At 30.8% G+C, this 19,940-nt stretch overlaps 1 protein-coding gene across 1 annotated transcript in view; it reads right to left on the reverse strand.

Moving 5' to 3' along the window:
- Window positions 1–19,940, reverse strand: part of LOC132753276 (laminin subunit alpha-2-like) — an 84,389-nt gene that overhangs the window by 33,500 nt on the left and 30,949 nt on the right. The window contains exons 4-22 of the mRNA XM_060743728.1: window positions 18,315–18,563; window positions 17,574–17,633; window positions 16,351–16,470; window positions 14,973–15,062; window positions 12,373–12,511; window positions 11,841–11,959; window positions 9,970–10,134; window positions 9,533–9,688; window positions 8,844–8,984; window positions 8,323–8,451; window positions 7,922–8,023; window positions 7,296–7,519; window positions 6,620–6,731; window positions 6,118–6,231; window positions 5,619–5,845; window positions 5,111–5,319; window positions 4,427–4,533; window positions 1,980–2,157; window positions 1,545–1,675 (exon numbers count right to left, since the gene is read on the reverse strand). Of these exons, the coding sequence (XP_060599711.1) occupies window positions 1,545–1,675; window positions 1,980–2,157; window positions 4,427–4,533; window positions 5,111–5,319; window positions 5,619–5,845; window positions 6,118–6,231; window positions 6,620–6,731; window positions 7,296–7,519; window positions 7,922–8,023; window positions 8,323–8,451; window positions 8,844–8,984; window positions 9,533–9,688; window positions 9,970–10,134; window positions 11,841–11,959; window positions 12,373–12,511; window positions 14,973–15,062; window positions 16,351–16,470; window positions 17,574–17,633; window positions 18,315–18,563 (2,772 nt within the window). The remainder of the gene's footprint in view (window positions 1–1,544; window positions 1,676–1,979; window positions 2,158–4,426; window positions 4,534–5,110; window positions 5,320–5,618; window positions 5,846–6,117; window positions 6,232–6,619; window positions 6,732–7,295; window positions 7,520–7,921; window positions 8,024–8,322; window positions 8,452–8,843; window positions 8,985–9,532; window positions 9,689–9,969; window positions 10,135–11,840; window positions 11,960–12,372; window positions 12,512–14,972; window positions 15,063–16,350; window positions 16,471–17,573; window positions 17,634–18,314; window positions 18,564–19,940) is intronic.

Here is a 19,940-nt window from a genome sequence, read left to right on the forward strand (position 1 = left end):
ATTTTGATTTAACCCTTTTAGCTCAAAAAGGGGACAATCAATTTTAATAATTTTCCCAAAAGACTGACACACTGGATGTTCATGATATACCAAACACCTTAGGTGGCCAGGCTCATTGCTTGCTCTTAAAGAGAGCTTTAATGAACACAGAAAAGTTTACCAATCTGACAAGGTAAAACATTTTGCACAATTATGCCTTTGTATAGAGTATAGAAGAAAATAAATAGCGTTCTAAATTATTGTGTTCTAAGGGTATTTCATGAAAATAAATTTCTAAATGAAATCTTCATATAGCTGCCCCGTCATTGGAACAAGAAGATTTATTTGGACAATAATGAGAAAAGTACATTCAAGAATTATAATAATTTAGTTTGGTATTCAAAGCATTTATTTTTCCTAAATTTTAATTTCTAGCTCTAAAAGTGACTCTTCAAGAGAATGATGAAAGGATGCCATTGGCCAAATTTTAAGTACACATATTCTTGACTGACAAATTTCACAAGAAAGAAGACTAATGTTTTACTGACCTGACCAACTTGTGTTTGTAAAAGTTCATTTTTATTATCTATAATTGACTAAAACCTACTCAATGATACATGGCATAAAAGAACTAGAAATGTGTCCATAGGACACGGATGCCCCCACACGCCACTGTTCTGTCAATCTTATGACTCTAGGTCAAATATTTTTTGGACTACATGTGCCACAAGTTGAAAACTAAAAATCAACAAAGGGCCATAATTCTGTTAAATTTGGTCGCAGCAAAAATTCCTTCCTTTACTACCATCTACACATTAAGGTTGTTAATCCCTGGAAGTTTAAGCAAAATCTGCCATCCGGTTTAAGAGGAGTTGCATTCACAAAATTTCTACATAGTATATAGTGAAAAAATTAACAAAGGGCCATAATTCTGTAAAATTTGGTCGCAGCGAAAATTCCTTCCTTTACTACCATCTACACATTAAGGTTGTTCATCCCTGTAAGTTTAAGCAAAATCTGCCATCCGGTTTAAGAGGAGTTGTGTTCACAAAATTTCTACATAGTATCTAGTGAAAAAATCAACAAAGGGCCATAATTCTGTTAAATTTGGTTGCAGCAAAAATTCCTTCCTTTACTACCATCTACACATTAAGGTTGTTCATCCCTGTAAGTTTAAGCAAAATCTGCTATCCGGTTTAAGAGGAGTTGCGTTCACAAGATTTCGGGACGGACGGACAGACGGACGGACGGACAAGTGCAACGCTATATGCTCCCACATTGTGGGGGCATAAAAATAGTTTCTAACCACTTTTTGAAGACAATTTAGTAAAGAGTTTTATCTTTTCCTATCAAACAATGGAAGAAAAAAAAGTTTATAACTAAGATGATAATGAATACGCAATACAAAGCTGATAATCTACAGCTAAAATGTATACACATTTCTGCACTAAAAAGCATTAGATAAAACAACAAATATCATAATTTTCTTATTAAAAGATCTCTAAAAGCAACACTGTTTTGAAAGGTTTGGATATATATATATAACTGAAAGCCTGGTACATTTACGGGGTATATGTTTCCCGAACCTTGCAAGTGTCACAATATGGTTCCTTCACAAAAGGGAGACAATTACATCTCCCAGTAAGCACATCACAAATTTCAGTGTTGTTTGCTCCCCTGCTATAACACCTACAATCTAGGTAAAGTAACACATTTCATGTTAAAATAACATCAAAATATTGCAATCTTGCATATAACCAGATCATTTTCAAGTTTTAAGTTGTTATTGAAACACATAAATCTGACTATTATTTCTATTAAACAATAGCAGTAACAACTGATATAAACCTTATTATGTTTTATTTTTTAGATTAAATGGACAATTTGTCAACAACAAAACAACATTTTTATGTAATCAGAAACGACTGACAGAACTTTTAAAAAAAAAAAACTAACAACGAATTTCGTAATGAACAATGCAGACGAGTATCAGATCTCACCATAACATCCACCCACTGAGTAACCATAGTAACCCTCCTGGCAACGGTCACAGGATCGACCCGAAACCCCCGGGCGACAAACACACTGCCCAGTGATAGGGTGGCAACGATAATCTAGGGAGCCTACCCGGGAACAGTTACATTCTTTACACCCACTCATTATATCTCCGTAACCTGCCTACAGAAATGTCATACAATATGTAACATACAACATCTAATTTCAACGGTATCTTTTTTCATTTTCTTTTTATCTAAATGGCCATTCCTTAAGACAAAATATCTTGTTCTAACAAAAAGTTGTATCTTCTTTTTTTTTAAATACACATGTAAGAAAATAACACTAAACTGAATTGACCATGATGAACTGATTCACCATTTAAAAGAATATAAGTTATGCTAACAAAAATGTGATTAACTTCCAGAAAGCAGTTTTAACAAAATGTATAAAAATTCGGCTGCACTGTGTTTGTCATTGCAACATTGGTTGTTTTTTTAGAGAAAGCATTGTGATCATGTGATTACATTGAGTGAATTTATCTTGGTGCAGTTGAAAATAGCTGTGTGAAAGCTGAAACAGTCAATAAGCCATGTAGTTATAGAACTCTAAATAGTAAAACAAACATATTAAACGATGTGAAATCTAAATTATTCTGTTAGTGTGTGAAGGATTGAGAATAAAACAGATGTTAACAAAAAATGTAAGACATTCAACAGTCAAAATAATATATTATATAAAGATGAAGCTAGGCCAATGCTGACATGATCATAAAGTTTAATACAAATACATTTTAAATTACGTATATATAACCCATTTCATTAGAACTTCAACAAACATGCCCAGGAATAATGTGAGCTGTACAACATAGCCCTGTTAGACTGTCATAAAACATGGAATGAAGGAATAAAATTTTAAAGAATGTTTGATTCACATTATCACATGACTTAAATACATGATCTTTATCAATTCACTAATAGTCTATTAATGATGTTTATTCTGTATATGACATGATGGTCATATAACATTAATATATGAAGAATAGAAATACAAAACATCATAAGATGTCATGTGATAACAGTAAATACAACATTCTATATGCAACAATGAAACAAGAGAAAAAAAAAAGGGAAACAAACTTTAATTTATTCTTTCCCCAAAACCCAAAACCCAAAATAAATTTAAACCCCAAAGCCCTTTTCAAAATATTTCATTCATTTTAAATCATGTGTTTTCCCCTAAAAACCAAAAACCAAAAACCAAACAAAAAATTACTTTATAACATTTTTAGTTTACAGAAAAAATTATTTCTATAAAAATTTCCCTTTTTCAAAATTTATTTTTTAATTTTTAAATGACGGGCACAATATTTTGAAGATGCCCAAAACTAATTTAAAATTTAATGCAAAATCATCCCCAGTTGGAATTTATAATAACTACCCCCTTTTAAAATTTAGTGAAACATTTAAAAAATAACATGTTTTAAAAACCAAAAATGACACGTCACACTTTGTTACATAATAATGTTTTACACTTTAACACAAAATCATTTACAACATTAAGGAATCATGCCTGAAAATAACAATATAAAGCTTTGCAGACTAGAAATCTGGTCCTTAAAATATTTTAAATGATATAAAACTTTAAATGTGAACCTCTTCTTATGCTCTTCCTACTTTATATCATTTTGATTTCAATTTAATTATAATCTAATAAATTACTATAGAGAAATGATATAAAATGAAAACATTTTAGTAAAATACACAAGACTACTCTCTCAGAACTGATTCAGGTATTGTTTTTTTATTGACTATATAAAATTGAAAATGTTTTATTTGTCCAGCAATAATCTCATCTATCCCTAATCTGCAGAAGCTTTGTTATACACACACATATATATATATATATCAAATGATTTTGGACATACCTATCTGTTCATTATGTCCTTTGAGGGCAGCAAGCATTGCGTAACGATTAGAAAGCTAAGTCAATAAATATCAACCTAAGCTTCTCTATATTAATCAACAGGCAAATTGTATCTCTCTAAATACTGCATTTAAATCACTGTCAAGCACCTATACACTTACTTTATCATTAATCTACATCAAAATTTCACAAAATATTCATTAATAATACGATATACCATTAAATTTTGTAATTTTTATCCAAGTACATGACATAGTACTAAACAAAGAAAAATAATTTTTATGTCAGCAATATTTTACATGTGGCCGAAAAGTATATCAAACCTGACAAAAATCTGAGTATAAGATTTGTTTTTCTAGTGTTTTATCTTTTAAATGTGACAAAAAATCTTCATTCATTAGAGTGGGTTTGATACACAGTGTTATATTACACAATGATGGCCCCTCTATGAATCTTTAATCATATGTAATTCCTAATTAAACATTACTGCTATTTATGATTCACTATATATGTATAAGATTCTTACCTCACACCTGTCACACTGGCGCCCGGTATAATGTGGCTTACACTCACAGTTGCCTGTATCACGATTACAAGTCATATTCCTCGAACCAAATGGATCACAGTTACATACTGAAACATGTGTTGACAACAATAATACCTGGCTAAATATTCATGTTCATAATTATAACAGTAATTATTGTGTTCCTAATATTTATATAAGAATATGTGCACAGTTGCACAACCAGACAAAAATCTTATAACATAATTGTTCTGAAAATTTATCAATAACAAAATTATATTGCAAATTTATTGCTGCATTAATATAAACATTAAAATTTTTATTTATCTATAAAAGGCATAAACTAATCGTTACATCTAAGTTATGACCTAAAATATAATGTCACAATATCATGGTTCCATGTTTCCTCACATCATATGGCACCAGTACTGCTTAGTTTACCAGGAACTCAGAGTTGTAAGAACTTATTTTGCAATCAAGCTTATATAATATCATTTAACTTATCTTACAATACCTACATGCAATAATGAGACATTTGAAAATTTACTAATTTGTCTTGTTGTCAACTACAAATATAATACAGATAAGTTTCAAAGTTAATTAAACAGACAGGTTCTGTTCATCTTCCAATACAAACATTTCAACATTTGAGCTATAGGAAGACAATGTTACAAATGTACCACTCACATTTGCAATCCCCATTCATGGCTGTGCCATAGTAACCCAGTCTACATCTACCACAAGTGGCTCCCTCTGTATTGTGGAGACACAGTCTACATTCTCCAGTCAGCTGATCACAACTTCCTACCATGCTAGTATCTATGTTACCATTACAGTTACACTCCTGACAGTAGTTGCCTAGGACACCTGGGTAACCAAAATAACCATGGTCACATCTGAAAATATAATCAAGTTGACACAAGGTCTATAATAACTTCTGCTTATAAACTATAAAACATTCTTAAGTTTTTATTTTGGAAGAATTAATTATTATGGAGATATAAAGAGGTATTGGATGTCACAGCTTTCAGATTTCATCACACAAAAACCTTATAGTTAAAGCCTAAACTATGTATCTCTACTTGCCTTTAGAAAAATACTTCAGAAAAGATGTGTTACAATGATAATATCTTAATTTTTTAATTTCTTTTTAAAAAATATGACACAAACAAATGCTTCTATATCATCAAGTTACCTTTCACATCTCTCTCCAGTGTACCCTGTAGCACAGTCAAGACACATGAAAGCATCTGGGTCATTAAATTTAGGGTTGAGTACACATGTTGAGGCAAAGTTGTTGCTGGCTTCATTTAGGGGACAAGCACAAGGTTTGCAGTCATCTGGTGTTCCACGTGTAGGATCACCATAGTAACCGTTTCTACATACATCACAATGTTCACCCTCTGTGTTGTCTGTACACATCTATATAATATATTGGACAATCAATTTTATGCATTGCTCAGATTTTGTGTTAATAAATCAAACAATCAAAAATAATGTTAGATTAATTCAAATGAATTGTTCACACAAAAACTTTAAACAATTTTACATAAATTCTATGAGACAAGATCATGGAGTTTATTCTTTTCATTGTATTAAATTTACATTTGTTTCATGTATTAAAATTAAAACATTTCCTACTAGTAAAAGATTCCATTAATAAACAGTAAGATAGAACTAAGAATGGTACTTACTAAACATCTTCCAGTATAAGGATCACAAGTTTTAGAATGTCCATAGCAAGCACATGGAACACACTGGCCACCATACAAAACATTATCCACTCTTCTCCAGCCTATATCACAACTCTGTAAAATATTATTCACATGTATATATAGATTAGATAGCAGTAATATACGACAAACTTAGCCGAAGTCACTGGATTGATCTGTATAAAGAGTAACACCAAAAAAAAACCGTAAAGTTAGTGTTTCTATCAACTAATCAATGGTAATTCAGTGTTAATAGTTTACCAGGGTAAATTTTCATTATGGGCATGAAATGCTTTCAATATATCAATAATCATTAGTAGTTTCACAGACCTGTTTTCAATATCAAAACTGTGTTTGTTTGGTTGGTTTTATGCCTTTTTTGAACACAGTCAGGTCATACTGCACTGATGTCCAGGCTGGCCTGAGTATACTTATGGCATTACTAGTAGTCTGTTAGTAAAGTCACTAGGAAAAATGTGCCCACCTCACATGAGAGACCAGTGTATCCTCTAGGACATGAACATTTCTCCACACCGGATATACTGATATCACTGGTAGATCCTGCACTTGATGTATCCAATAAAACATCCTTCAACCTGCACAAAGCAATACAGTAAAGTAGAATACATGACAGAGATGGTTAAAATCAAAATCTGAATAACTGTGTTTGAATCAATTGTTATAAAATCTAGAAAAGCTTTAGACACTTTAAGGTCCAATTTTTGCTGTCATATGAGAAATCATGTTGCTGAACTAAGTTTGGTTAAAATATATAAATTTCTGTGAAAATAGAATAATGACACAATGACTGTTTGACCATAGCTCCTCTACAAGAAAATTGGCAATCTCCTTGAATAGATCCATATGTCTATATCTTATGAAGTAATAACCTATAAATACAAGATAAGTCTACTTTTTACACTCCTAATTTAGACCCCATGATATTACAAGAAAATCATTGAAAAAAAGTTTGTTTTTTTAATTCTAATTTAATATTCTTTCTCAAAATAAGTTTTTTTTTCACAGTTCAGTATTTAAATCTAGAGTAAGACAGTAAAATAGACGAAATTATTTATTTCTTTGAACTAAATAACTGTGTTTATAAAGTCAACAATAGTACAGTTGAATATTTTATAAGATGATTTTAAAGAAATATTTACATGACATTATCCTGGGCTGTATGGTGAGTAGCTCTGATCATAACTCTCCTCAGGTCATACAACATGAGCATAAAATCTTTCCTCGACACATGATCCGGACTGACAATTCTCCCATTAGTTGTGTCTAGTCTATACCACTTAGTCTCGTCCAATATAATACTCTTCTTGTTTTCCTGGTTCTCTCTAATGTAGTTCTTTCCATTGGTCACAGTAATGTTACCACCCTACCAACAAAATTGTAGTTGTTAGAGATTAAAAAAATACAGCAAAAACACTAAAATTATGACAAGACTAAGCTAGTTCACTTAAAATCCTTCATTACAACAAGAAGAATGTATAACATCAAAAGACACTCAGGTTCACTAGTTAGTAGCATAATTATTATTGACATTGTTCAGTATGAAGGCTCATTGTGGCATGTGGCAGATAAGGATTTTAGTTTAAGTTTATACAATATTTTTATGTGGTTAAACCTAGTCAACACTTCTTCTCTAAAGTGGTATGTGCTAAAAAAACATATGCATAACTTTGAAAATGCAATGCCAATAGTAAATTCTTATATTCAATACCTTACAATTGTATAGGTACCCACTATTTACATGAAAGTTAAAAAGTTTAAAGTTTACCTGTAGAATAATATCAGCTTCAGCCAGGTGGCTCTGCCAGGGTGCACTTTCGTCCAATGTAAACATCATTGTATAATGCAGTTTACCACCATATGATGTCAGCTAAAGTCACAAAATTATATTATCATTTGTAAAAATGTAATGGACAATTAGAATAATATTTTATTTCAAAATGCATTTGGTAATATGTCTATCAAATATTAAAGTGGAAATGTGTTCAAAAAGAATAAAAGAGGTGGAAAAGGGATAAGTAGAACAGAGGTTTTGAGAGCTGTTTTTGTACTTTGTTTGATAAATTAACATTTGATATGGTGAAATCATCAGTTCATTATGTACATAATAACATATTCCTTCCACATTAAATGTACTAGCTAATAGTTCTTAAAATACAAAATACCAACCCTGTTGCCATAGTATTTGACAGGTGCTTGCCAGTAATAAATAACTTCATCCCTGACTGATCTATCACCATTATCTACAAAGTTTTTTTCTCTTTGCGGGGGAAATTTTTGTTTTCTCCCAAACCCCCCCTCACCAATATTTTGGGAAAATAAAAACTTCATCATTTAAACGTTTATAATTTTTCCAACCACCATTTTGCTTCATGTCCGAAACTAGTAAACATCAAATATTTACAAATCTAAAATTAATTTCTTAAGATCAAAATGTATTTTTGTATTGAATTACTTAAGTAGTGAAAACAACTTAAACATTCAGAGTAATATTTCAGTGGTGATGATACCAAATGGTACTGGAGACAGGCAAACACAGAGATATTATACATATATCACAAGGTAGGGGTTTAATATATCATAAGAAGTTGATAAACACAAAAACAAATGATATATTTCAGTGCATGAGTGTTTATAGTGTCTAAACATTTTTTAATATTTTCATATGAAATGATAAATCTTGAACGTACCTGCACCAGTCCTAGCCCAGCACTCTGGCACACTGTTGATATACCAAAACAAAAACACTGCCTACATCCCAGTTCATTATCCACACTGAGATCATAGAAACCAGACTTACAACTGTCACAATTCACACCTTCTACATTCTCCTACAAACATATATTCACATAATCATATATTTCATTAGTTCTCCCAAAAAGTAATCAATCTTACTGCAAATTAAGCAAATCTTTATTTAGAAATAGAAATTAAAATGAATTACTTTAAGGCTTTATTTTGTAAAAAAAATAAAAGTAATTCAGAAATCGGGAGAGCTTTTCAGTGCAATAATTTTATGACGCTGACTTTGTTCGTTATTTTTTTCATTTATATCATACCCTTTTTTGGGGACGTAGACTTGCACTTTAAGTGATGCAAAAAGACTGCATTCTTGGGTTTCATGATCAGTAATCACACCAGTGTGGGTTGTGGAAATCAAAAGAACATCTCACAAAAAGTGATATTCAAACCAACAACCTCCAGATTAGGAGCCACATGATCTAACCTCACACAACTCTCTTTGAGCAGAAGAGATAATAATTTGTTTAATAGTGCTATCAATAGTATTCAATTTAAAATAATGTTTGAATTATAATCTGATTTCAAAGTCAGAAACCTCTATTGTAATACCAAACTCATATATAATAGTAAAACTAACCTTGCAGATGCACCTGCCCTCACACATATTGGGGTCAACTGTGCCTGCCATGCTACAAGAACATGGTTCACAATAGGGATAACTATGGTAACCAGGTGCACACTGGTCACAGTTTTGTCCTGCAAAACCTTCCTTACATATACATGAACCTGGCATCTGTAAATATGAAAATTGAAAAACAGTCATATTTTTTTAAAACTCGAATTGCCACTTGAAATCAGGCTAAGAAACATGACCATGTGCCTATTTTTGAATTATTTCTAATGAGAATAATATTTTTGTTGAAAATATACTAAAATATTTCACTCTAACTATAAATCTATCAAGAAAAATTCTAAGCTATAGAAAACTTGCTTTTACTTTAAACATTTCAATTACAAGATTCTCAATGAAATTTGTAAAAATAAAAATGACAATAGAATAAAAATATCACTCACAAGTCCCTCCTCTACCATACTGTCATCCACTACACATATACCCGTAGATCCGACAGATTCTTGACAGTTACACTGTCGACATGGCCTGTTAGCATTCTGCGACACACCCCATGGTCTAAAGTATCCCGGTAGACATTTCTCACAGTTAATACCAGTGGTATAATCCTGACATAAAACAAAACATTTAACATGCTATCATACTAACATATTACTGTATTAATAAAATAATCATGCAACAAGAGCTTGGGTAGGACAGCTTGCTCAACTTGATAGTAAACTAGAGCCTGGATAATGTAGAATTTTCTAAGTTCAAAAAGGGACATAATTCTGTTAAATTCTACATTAGAGTTATGGACCTTGGATAGTGACCTCCTATAATGCTCTCAAATATGTGTGTGAAGTTTCAACCAATTCCCTTTCGTAATTTTGGTGATACCAACTTGCAAGAAAAACTTGACCAAAGTGTGATGGCAATGCTGAAACTGCCTCCTGGGTAAGTACAATACCTCTCCCTATTCTTCAAATAGTCAAGGTCGAAATATTCAAACATTTCATTTAAGAATATCTTAATTCCAAATGTTCAATTTATGTGCATAAGAATGTTTTGATTATCATTAAATAGAAACAAAATGTTGAAATTAATTGAATTTCTTCCTTCATCTGATACTCATCATAATATAACAATATGCTATTACAATAAAATCAAATGATTTTGGCAGTAATTCATTACTAGCCACATATCTATATTTTTATATACTTCAGCTGGATAGCTTCATCACATGAAAGAATCAAAAGTCGTTGTCAGGATTCGAACCCATAGCAGTAACAGGCAAGTTGTTTGAAGTCATCAACCTTAACCACTCGGCTTCATGTATAAAGATGACTATTATTATATCCTTACATATATAACATTCACAAACCAGTAAAATCAACAACTTTGAACACATTTTTTTGTTATTCAACATGTATGATTTCATTTTGTAAGCAACAAAGAGTTACTTTTCTCAATGGTCAAAGACTGGCATAATTCACAACACCCGTTGCAACAACTTAGCATTTTTAATACAATGTATAGTTAACTAAGTACATGTTGGGGGGATGTACACTTGGAAGTTTAAGAATCACAACTACAGACATTATATTGCTCTGATACTAATCTTATAACAGTGTTGTTTTTTCTGGGCACTATATAAGTGGGTAAAGGTGCTGATATTGACTAGTTTATGTCTCCAGTTGATGTTCTCATCTTAACTTTAACTCTTAATCTGTCTACTGCTTATCTCTAACCAGTTATTAAATTCTCACCTTGAAGCTTTTATTGTCTTTTTATTTCCTGCAAACAGGCTCTTAATGTTTCTAAATGAAAATTAATGTAAGATAATGTTTAGACTGGCACTAATTGGGCAATATATCAAGGCAGGAAACCGGAGAAATCATGGTTTGTTCCAAACTACTCTTAGATACCTAGAACTTCCTGCTGATATTTTACACTTTTTTCATCATGTTCTTGAAAATTATCACCTGTACTGGCAAAATTTAATACCTTCATTTTAGAAGTTGATTCATCATCAATTAAATATGTACTTTATCAACTATAAATTATATGTTGCATACATATTATTTTTGATTCTTTAATTTGCCCATGTTAAGTACAGATCTGTACCAATGTAATCAAACTAAGATGCTACAATGTGCCTTTATCCTAGGTTTTTTTATTAGTATTTTATTTAATAAATGTAATTTTAGTATTACAATCAATTGTTCGTGAACTGCAACAGTCCTCATTATCATTTTGCACATTATCTATTGTATATTTCCTTAACTAATTTTATAATATATTTTCTTGTAAAGAAAACCCAGTGTAAACTTACAGTACAATCAATACAAACTCCACCACCTTTCATCTCTCCATTCATGTTCATACTCAAACCAAGTTCTGCTACTGAAGCATTATAAACACAGGAATCAGCGTGTCCGTGACAGTTACAGGCTGCAAACAAATATGTCATATTCCATTTTAATTAAACATTATCAAAACAGCATAATTTATTATAAACATTGCTAAGTTATTTTTTCACAATATAACGAATGCTTTTACATGGTTTTAATGGCTGATTAACTATAGTAAAGATATACAGTTATTTGACAAGGACAACAGTTTGAGCCTTGTTAGTTGGATATCTAAATTATCAAACTGTTTACCTTATGGACAACTCCATTAAGTTCTTACATCTCCATTTCTTTACAATTAATCAAAGACAAAATGAAAGTTAAATTGAGCTTAAAAAATTATTGCAATTGTGTTATTTTATACATGTTTGTGGACAATTAGAAGCAGGTAACATATCTACCATCAATAACCTAACACCATGTCAGAGATCAAAACTATCTTATATTTCCTACCTTCACACTCGACATCGAGGTTTATGACTCCATTGATACCGTTACCACCACCACGAACCCATGGTTTCTGATTAAACAGTGGACAACAAATCTCACAGTTACTTCCACATGTATTGTGCTGACACACACAGGCAAGTCTCTGAAGAAAATCATAATATGCTTATTGTAACACAAATTATTGTCATCAAAAACCGTTAACTATGTTGGGTTTTAAGTCATTTTGACATGGTTATAGAAATGTGACAACATTCCAGCTTAACGAGAAGTTGAAGACTTTAGAATGTCCTTCCACACAATAATTATCATCAATAGTTTCCTAATATAAACTGATCACAAATATTTGAACACATATTGATCAGTATATATAACAAGTGTTTCTGTCAATCAAATTGATCACTTTATTTTACTTTGATGGTTTTCTCAAATCTTTTTACTTAGCATAAAAAAAAGATGATACACAAAAAAATTACATAAATAAGCCAATGTAACTTGAAGCATGTAAAACATTCATTAATCAAGTCTTGTCTTGCAAATATTTCTTTACTTGCATTTATCATCGTAACAAAAAAATATAGGTTTTTATAACAAATTTACAGGCAAGATGAATTAATGTCTAATAAGTAAAATGTTTAGCTCCAAATGTCAACTAAAAAGAACACCTAAGGTTTTATATAAAAATTCTTGTATGACAGGCACAAAACATCACAATATATGTACTAGATATTTTTAGCTTAACCCTTGCTACAGTGGATTTCTGTAAAAGACGTGTTTCAGGGTTTGAGGTTGGAACTATCCATTGCTGTAAATGTCAAAAAAATTCAAAAACCACTGAGAAATTATGCCTCACCAGAAACCCCTGGATTACCAATCTAATGCTCTCCCTATTGAGCAAAGCAGCCGGTCACTGATCAGATGTTGTTTCATAGCAAAACTTTCAACAATGAGCAAAATCCTTAAACTGGTGATCTAAGCCTTTTAACACCTGTATATAGTCAGGGCAGCATGTCTGACCAGGCTCTATAAAGTTGGTGGCTCAAATTTTGTATTTTGATATTGAAATCCCTTAAACTTTTAATGCAAGAAAATGTCAAATGCAAGAAATATTCAAGTCCACAACACAAATTCAGCAGATTAAATAATAAAAACTTGATTACACTGGTGTCTTGCATCAATATAATTATACAAAGTCAGACAAAACGAAACATAAGTGCTATGTAACATGAAGCAATTTGTACAAGCTCTGTTTATAGGAAATTGCTCTGATAATCTGTACAAGCAAGTGCTGGCATTTCTGTAATAATGTAATAACTTTTGTCAAGCAAATCACCCTATCTGTAATATATGATAATTATACAAGATTCATCCTCTTCAACTATTTGCAAAAATGAATGAAATCAGAAAAGCAAAAGGTAGATTTCCTAAAGCCAAAGATTGATTGATTGAGGCCTTTAAGATTTATTGTGACTTTTTGTAGCTTTTTTTGCTGTTGCTTTTGTTGTTGTTGGGTTTTTTTTTTATGTTTTTCATTAATTAATTATTTTATTCACAATCATGCTTTATATACAATTAAGGTGCTATTATAACATTGAAAGAAGACCAATTTTATCTATGCATTTTAATCACAATATCTCATCTCTGATATCTCATCTCAGATATCTCATCAACCTTCTGTGTGGCTTTAGAAATATATCAATTCTTTCCTCTTTATTTTTGCTTTTCATAATAACATAATCTACCTATACAAACACCTGGCAATATTAAAATAAATTCTGTGTAAAGCTGGCAATTAAAACACAACATAGTTTTTTGTTTGTTTTTTTTTCTTTCTAAATAAAGCTATTTTTCCCTCTATGAAAATGAAGCAAAGTTTAATTTGTTCTTGCTATAGAATCTCCAATTTTCCATTACCAATGGTCGGTGTATACTGACTTACACAACTTTTACTTTGAAATGTTTAAACCTGTAGAAATTTTTTATATAATATCAGATATTAAATTTTGTAAAAATCCACAGTCCAGTGTCATATAACAGGGTATTAAATGTAGACTTTTCATCAGTTTCAAAGTGTCTAGTCAGTGAAAATTTTATCTACACAGCCTTAAATATATTGTTAACACTACTGTTTATTATATCCATCAAGTATACATCATAACATATGAAGCATGATGTACCGCTAAATTCTCATAAAATATTTCAAGTTTTTCAAACCATAGCTTTTACTATTTTTGTAACTTTATTTACTTTAGAGTTATTTCAATTACATTTATAGCAAAACATGCACACTTTACGTAATATTATATTCATTGTATGTTGGCTATTTGGGAAACAGAAACTAGATTATTTCAGTTATAAAAGAGAATATTTAACAACAAAAAAGAATTAAAGAGGCTGAAATTTAAAATGCCTTTTAATGTAAATAACATAAAAGCAAAACTTTTTGAAAGACTGAAAGTAGGGTTTAATTTTACACACCAATAAATAGCAATGGATGGAATCACTGCTAGGGATGTTATTAAACGGAAAACGAAAGCATGGAAAGCCCAAAAGTTATATAAATCATAAAAACATTGGTTATAACAAATGTGGTATAATAGACTTACATCAGTATCACCCTGTCTCTGACATTCTGATGCATGCCCATAGCATATACACTGACCTCCAATAGATATGTCCTTCACTGAATAGAAATACTGAAAAAATAAAAACATGCAAACATGAAGCTTTGTCATTTGATTTTATTGAAAAAAAAGAGTAAAAATGGCCTGTGATATTCCCACATTGCTTCTATACACTGTACAATATTATATTGTTATTCACTTTACCGTAATATGTTCTTGCTGCAACCATTTATCTTTTAACTTGTTACATGACTGCATTTTTTACACATAAAATTAACTGCACATCATTTTGTTGTCATACATTTAAAAGGGACTTCACTGAGGCTTTTTGACATGAAAAGGACCAGCAAATTTTTTTGCCAAGATTTCTTTACCATTTGATGTAGGTCTGAACCAATAAAACAAGTGTGCAGATATTAAGATCATTCCCTCACATAGTTTTTTCCAGAATTAATAATCATTTTATTGTGCAAAATGACCCAAAGATGAAAAGCATTGCAACCCTTTTTACTCAAATTGGGATAAGGTGTACACAAAAATTCAATATCCAATTTATTTTAGAGTACAATGTATATTTCTTTGTTATCCTTTGCATATGTTTCCATGTTAAGACCGTCACTTGATTTTTGTAACAATTTCAAATTTTATGTTTTTAGGCTTTTTGACCTCCGAGTGGGACTCTTAAAAACAAGATGTTTCTTAGAGAGAGAAAACTCCATTGGCTTTTACTAAAGAGAGAAATTTCATAGAGAGATGAAACTAGTTAAATATCTCTGACAGCATCATTAACTCACTCATTTACTTTCAGATTATAGGAGAAATTCATTTTTTTCTCACCCAGTTAACAGATACTGTATAACATTCTTAAATTTTTTTGCCAACTTGACATATATACCTTACATGATAAGGTATATAAATCACCTAGTCACTTTATGAGCATTTTTGTAAATAGTAAATATCCTCTGACATGACAGTATGGTAAAGATATAGTATGTCTGTTAACAACCTCTTGTTACATTAACCACACTAAGGCAATTTTTCTCTTCAAAAACTGTTCACATCTTGAAATATACTGCTATATCAAGTTCTAGTTTTATTAATTCAAATGAGTATCAAATGATAAAAAATGAATTGTGAATAAATCATCTTAACAGTATCACACGAGATTAAAATATGCTTGACTGTGGTACTAAAAACATTTTTGAAAGTACATGTTTATTGCCAACTTAGACGATATTAATTCAACTGGATTGCAGAGGTCAGCAGAATACAACTGTAAGAATGCTCATACTGAAAACAGTTTTAAATCAATTATTCTACCAATTAACATACAAACTCACAAAGGTGATATTTTACTTACTCTTCTAGTGACTGAGCGGTCAAGGTTACGGGGATCTCTGGACTGTAGACTCATCAGGTCAGCATTCAGAGTTCGAATCTTTTGAAAGCGTAACCTGACATACCGTGCTGAGGTAAAGTCCTGCAATAATAAAAGAAAAATTTTTAACATTGACTCTGCTGAATTTATGTTATGGGTTTACACCAATTTAGAAATAAGGATTATGACTATTTAAGGGTGATATTCAGCTATATTTGAAATGTGGTTAACTAGCCTTTGCCAACTGTGCAGTCTGACCAGGCTCTTTACTGCTGCTATCTATTTATTTTATATCAAAATCCCTTTAACTTTAAATGGACTGTTCCAAATTCAAAGTTGGGCAAATTAATAAAATACAAATCAAGTATGTTAAGGGTCAAGTCTATAATAAGTTGTAATGAATACGAAAATAACAATATTAAGTGGTTGTATTATTGACTGCTATCAATCATATCTTGTTTAGATAAGAAAGAATATATTATCTGAAACACAATAAGTTATAATAATAAATCTACCCCAATAAATCACACAATTTATATAACCATATTGATGACCATGACACAAAAATAGATCAAAGTGTAGAGGAAAAAACACCTTAAAATAAAACACATTTTTGCACTTGAATGACCAAAATAATCATTCACCAGAATATGACCCTTTTTTGCTCTTAAAGACCCCCAAAAATATGTGATGTGATATCCAGGCTTGAGATGAGTCTGCTTTTTATTGAAAGTGAGAATTTTTATGACAATTTACATCAACATGTGGTTACCTTGTGGTTTTCAAGCAATAAATAGTTATCTGCTAAACAGCCACTTCAAACCACAAGAGGCTGTGTGGTGAACCATTCATGAAAATCTCTATATGATAGAAGTTGGTAATTATAGTCCCTTTCATCAATATATATTCAATTGAAAACATCCTTTATTCGGTACAATTAAGGTTTAATAAGAATTAAGCAGTATATACTTCAAACAGATCATTTTATAGAAAATTCGTGAGCAAACTCTTGTGTTTTTCATTAAGGAAACTATGTAAAATATGCAATACTTAAAGTAATCAAACCCTTATAAACTTTATAATATAAACTTTTTAGTTTTAATAAACTTATCTAAAGTTAGTGGTTTATTACAGTTGTTAATGAAAACCACTATCTTATATACATTAACCAATTTAATTTCAAAAGTAAAACTTGTTTTACTTACAAGTAAAGTTTTACTTGGAACAAAAATTCCTGGTCTTCCATTAGTCAAAGAAATGAAAATCTGAAAAAAACACAAACAGCAATAATTACATGGTCCAAGAATATAATCTTTACTGGCAAATATGATAGAACTTGACATATCATTTCTAACGTTGTTTTTTTTTACACTTAGCCACTGTTTGTAATACAATGTACTTCTAATTTCAATTGCTTAAAAAACACTGTTATTTAAAAAAAATGATTCGAACCAACCACACTTGCCCTGATGGGGTCGTTCTATGAATAACTGAACATTAAAAGGTTAAATCAAAGAAAAAAGTCATTTTGGAATAGATACAGGTAACAATCATTATATAAGGATTATAATGATGTAATTTTGGACATTATTTCCTTCATGATATCATATTTGTTTATAAAACAGCTATACATGCATACATTTACCAATACATAAGCTGCACTAATTTATTGCACAAAATCAATGTCTTCTGCAAGGGTTTTCAAGTTGTACAACAGAGGCCTGTAAAAGTCTTCTCCTTATAGAAATTTTCTTTAAAATCATGCAGTTTTCCCAACCAAATCAGCAGATTTAGCGATAATTCTTTCCAGAATCAAAAGGCTATTAAAGGCTACTACCAAAAGAGAGAAACCCCCCTGCCTCAATTAAATATTAATAATAAGTATGTGTGCAAACCTTTTCCTCATTCTTAGCTATTTCACTTCAAAAAATAAAAAAGTAGATTACCTCTCCATTTTCGAGAGGGTTGAGCTTGGAGAAATATGATGTGCATCGTACTTCATCGTCCCGGAGGTAGTCATACGAGGGTTTTCCTTCTACTGCCGGAACATTGTAAATCCTCTGACAATCATAATCTGTGATCGCAAAATATTGCCATGGCTTGTAATTAACGCCATCTAAAGATTTCTCTAAAATCCAGTTACCAGGTCTTGGTGCATTCGCTGCCTTTACTACTACATAAGCTACTTGGTAGATCTGAAAAAAAAAAATTAGGACTTTCCTTGAATTTTTTTCTTTTGATATGGTTATATGAGTCATACACATGTATAAGAGCTAGAATTCTGTTTTTCGTATCGTGGGATTTGAACCCAGTACAGCAACAGGCAAATTACTTAACAATCTAAACCACTAAGTCATGGCTAGCTTCAAAGTGTGGTCTGTGATCATATTACAGATAAACTGTGAGTCTTCAACATTTGTTTATTTTAATAATTTGATAATGTTACAAAGCAGCCCGGCTGAATAATTGACACAATCTTAATGTTAAACAGGTGAGTCAATTTTATCATTTAATCATTTTTAAAGAAAAAAAAACAGATATTAATAAAAATGAATTCATTATTTCATAAAACTGTATTGTAAATAAAATCTCATTCAGATTCTATTATTTCTCAATAAATTTTATCACTCTATTAAATACATTAAGTGAAAAAAAAGTAAAGATTTATGAGGAATGACTCAAAGGTGAGACATCTCTAAAGGAAGTAAGTTGTTTCACACACTCATCATCATAAAAATGCATTTTCATTGTGAGTAATCAAGTAAGTTTTATATACTATTTGTTCCGCGCCCTCCAACAAATGGTTTGCACAGTGACTGGTTTTAAATCCATTTTTCGTTAAATATAAATATAAAAACATGTATCTTGTCTTCCATGTTTTTGTATTTGGGTTATGACGCGGTATATATTTTCTTCAAAATGTATACAATGTCTCGTACAATTATTTGCATTATAATTATTTGCTATTTCATGAAACTTAAACTGTATAGTAGGTGACTGTATTAAAAGTTGAAATAAAACAATTTTGCCATTATCTACCATGTTTAATATTATATTGCATATATTATATTTGGAAAAAGACCTTCTGTATTCTAATTCCTTACATCAAGGTTACTATATTCAATGTGCACAAAGAAAAAATTTAAGAAAGTGTCCTCTTCAACACCATCATAATAGATGAAAATCCTACTTGTCTTCTATTTCCCTCTTTTCATAACATCTGGTATTAAATAGTGAACAAGTTCAATAAGAGTAACATTAGCTTTCATTAGGCTCTCATCTGTATTTGGTTAACCTCAAAATCACATTGAAAAGTAAAATTCAAAATGTCCACCCATTTGTTCAATTACTGGATAAAACACTACTATTATAGTAATGTTGACTTCTATAATTATTGTGAAAGCCCATTAAGATGGACAAACTGCCAGTGTAATGATTCTTTTACAATGGAAGCCTCGATGTCACTGTCCCCGTCATAGACATCTTTTTTTTATAGAAGCCCCTTAAGTTTATGTGACAAGTCTAAATTTTGCACTAGTACTTCATAAACTTTCTCAAAATGAATCACTTAC

This window comes from Ruditapes philippinarum, unplaced genomic scaffold (genome assembly GCF_026571515.1).
Source record: "Ruditapes philippinarum isolate M1 unplaced genomic scaffold, ASM2657151v2 ctg641_1_1_1_1, whole genome shotgun sequence".
NCBI lineage: Eukaryota > Metazoa > Mollusca > Bivalvia > Venerida > Veneridae > Ruditapes > Ruditapes philippinarum.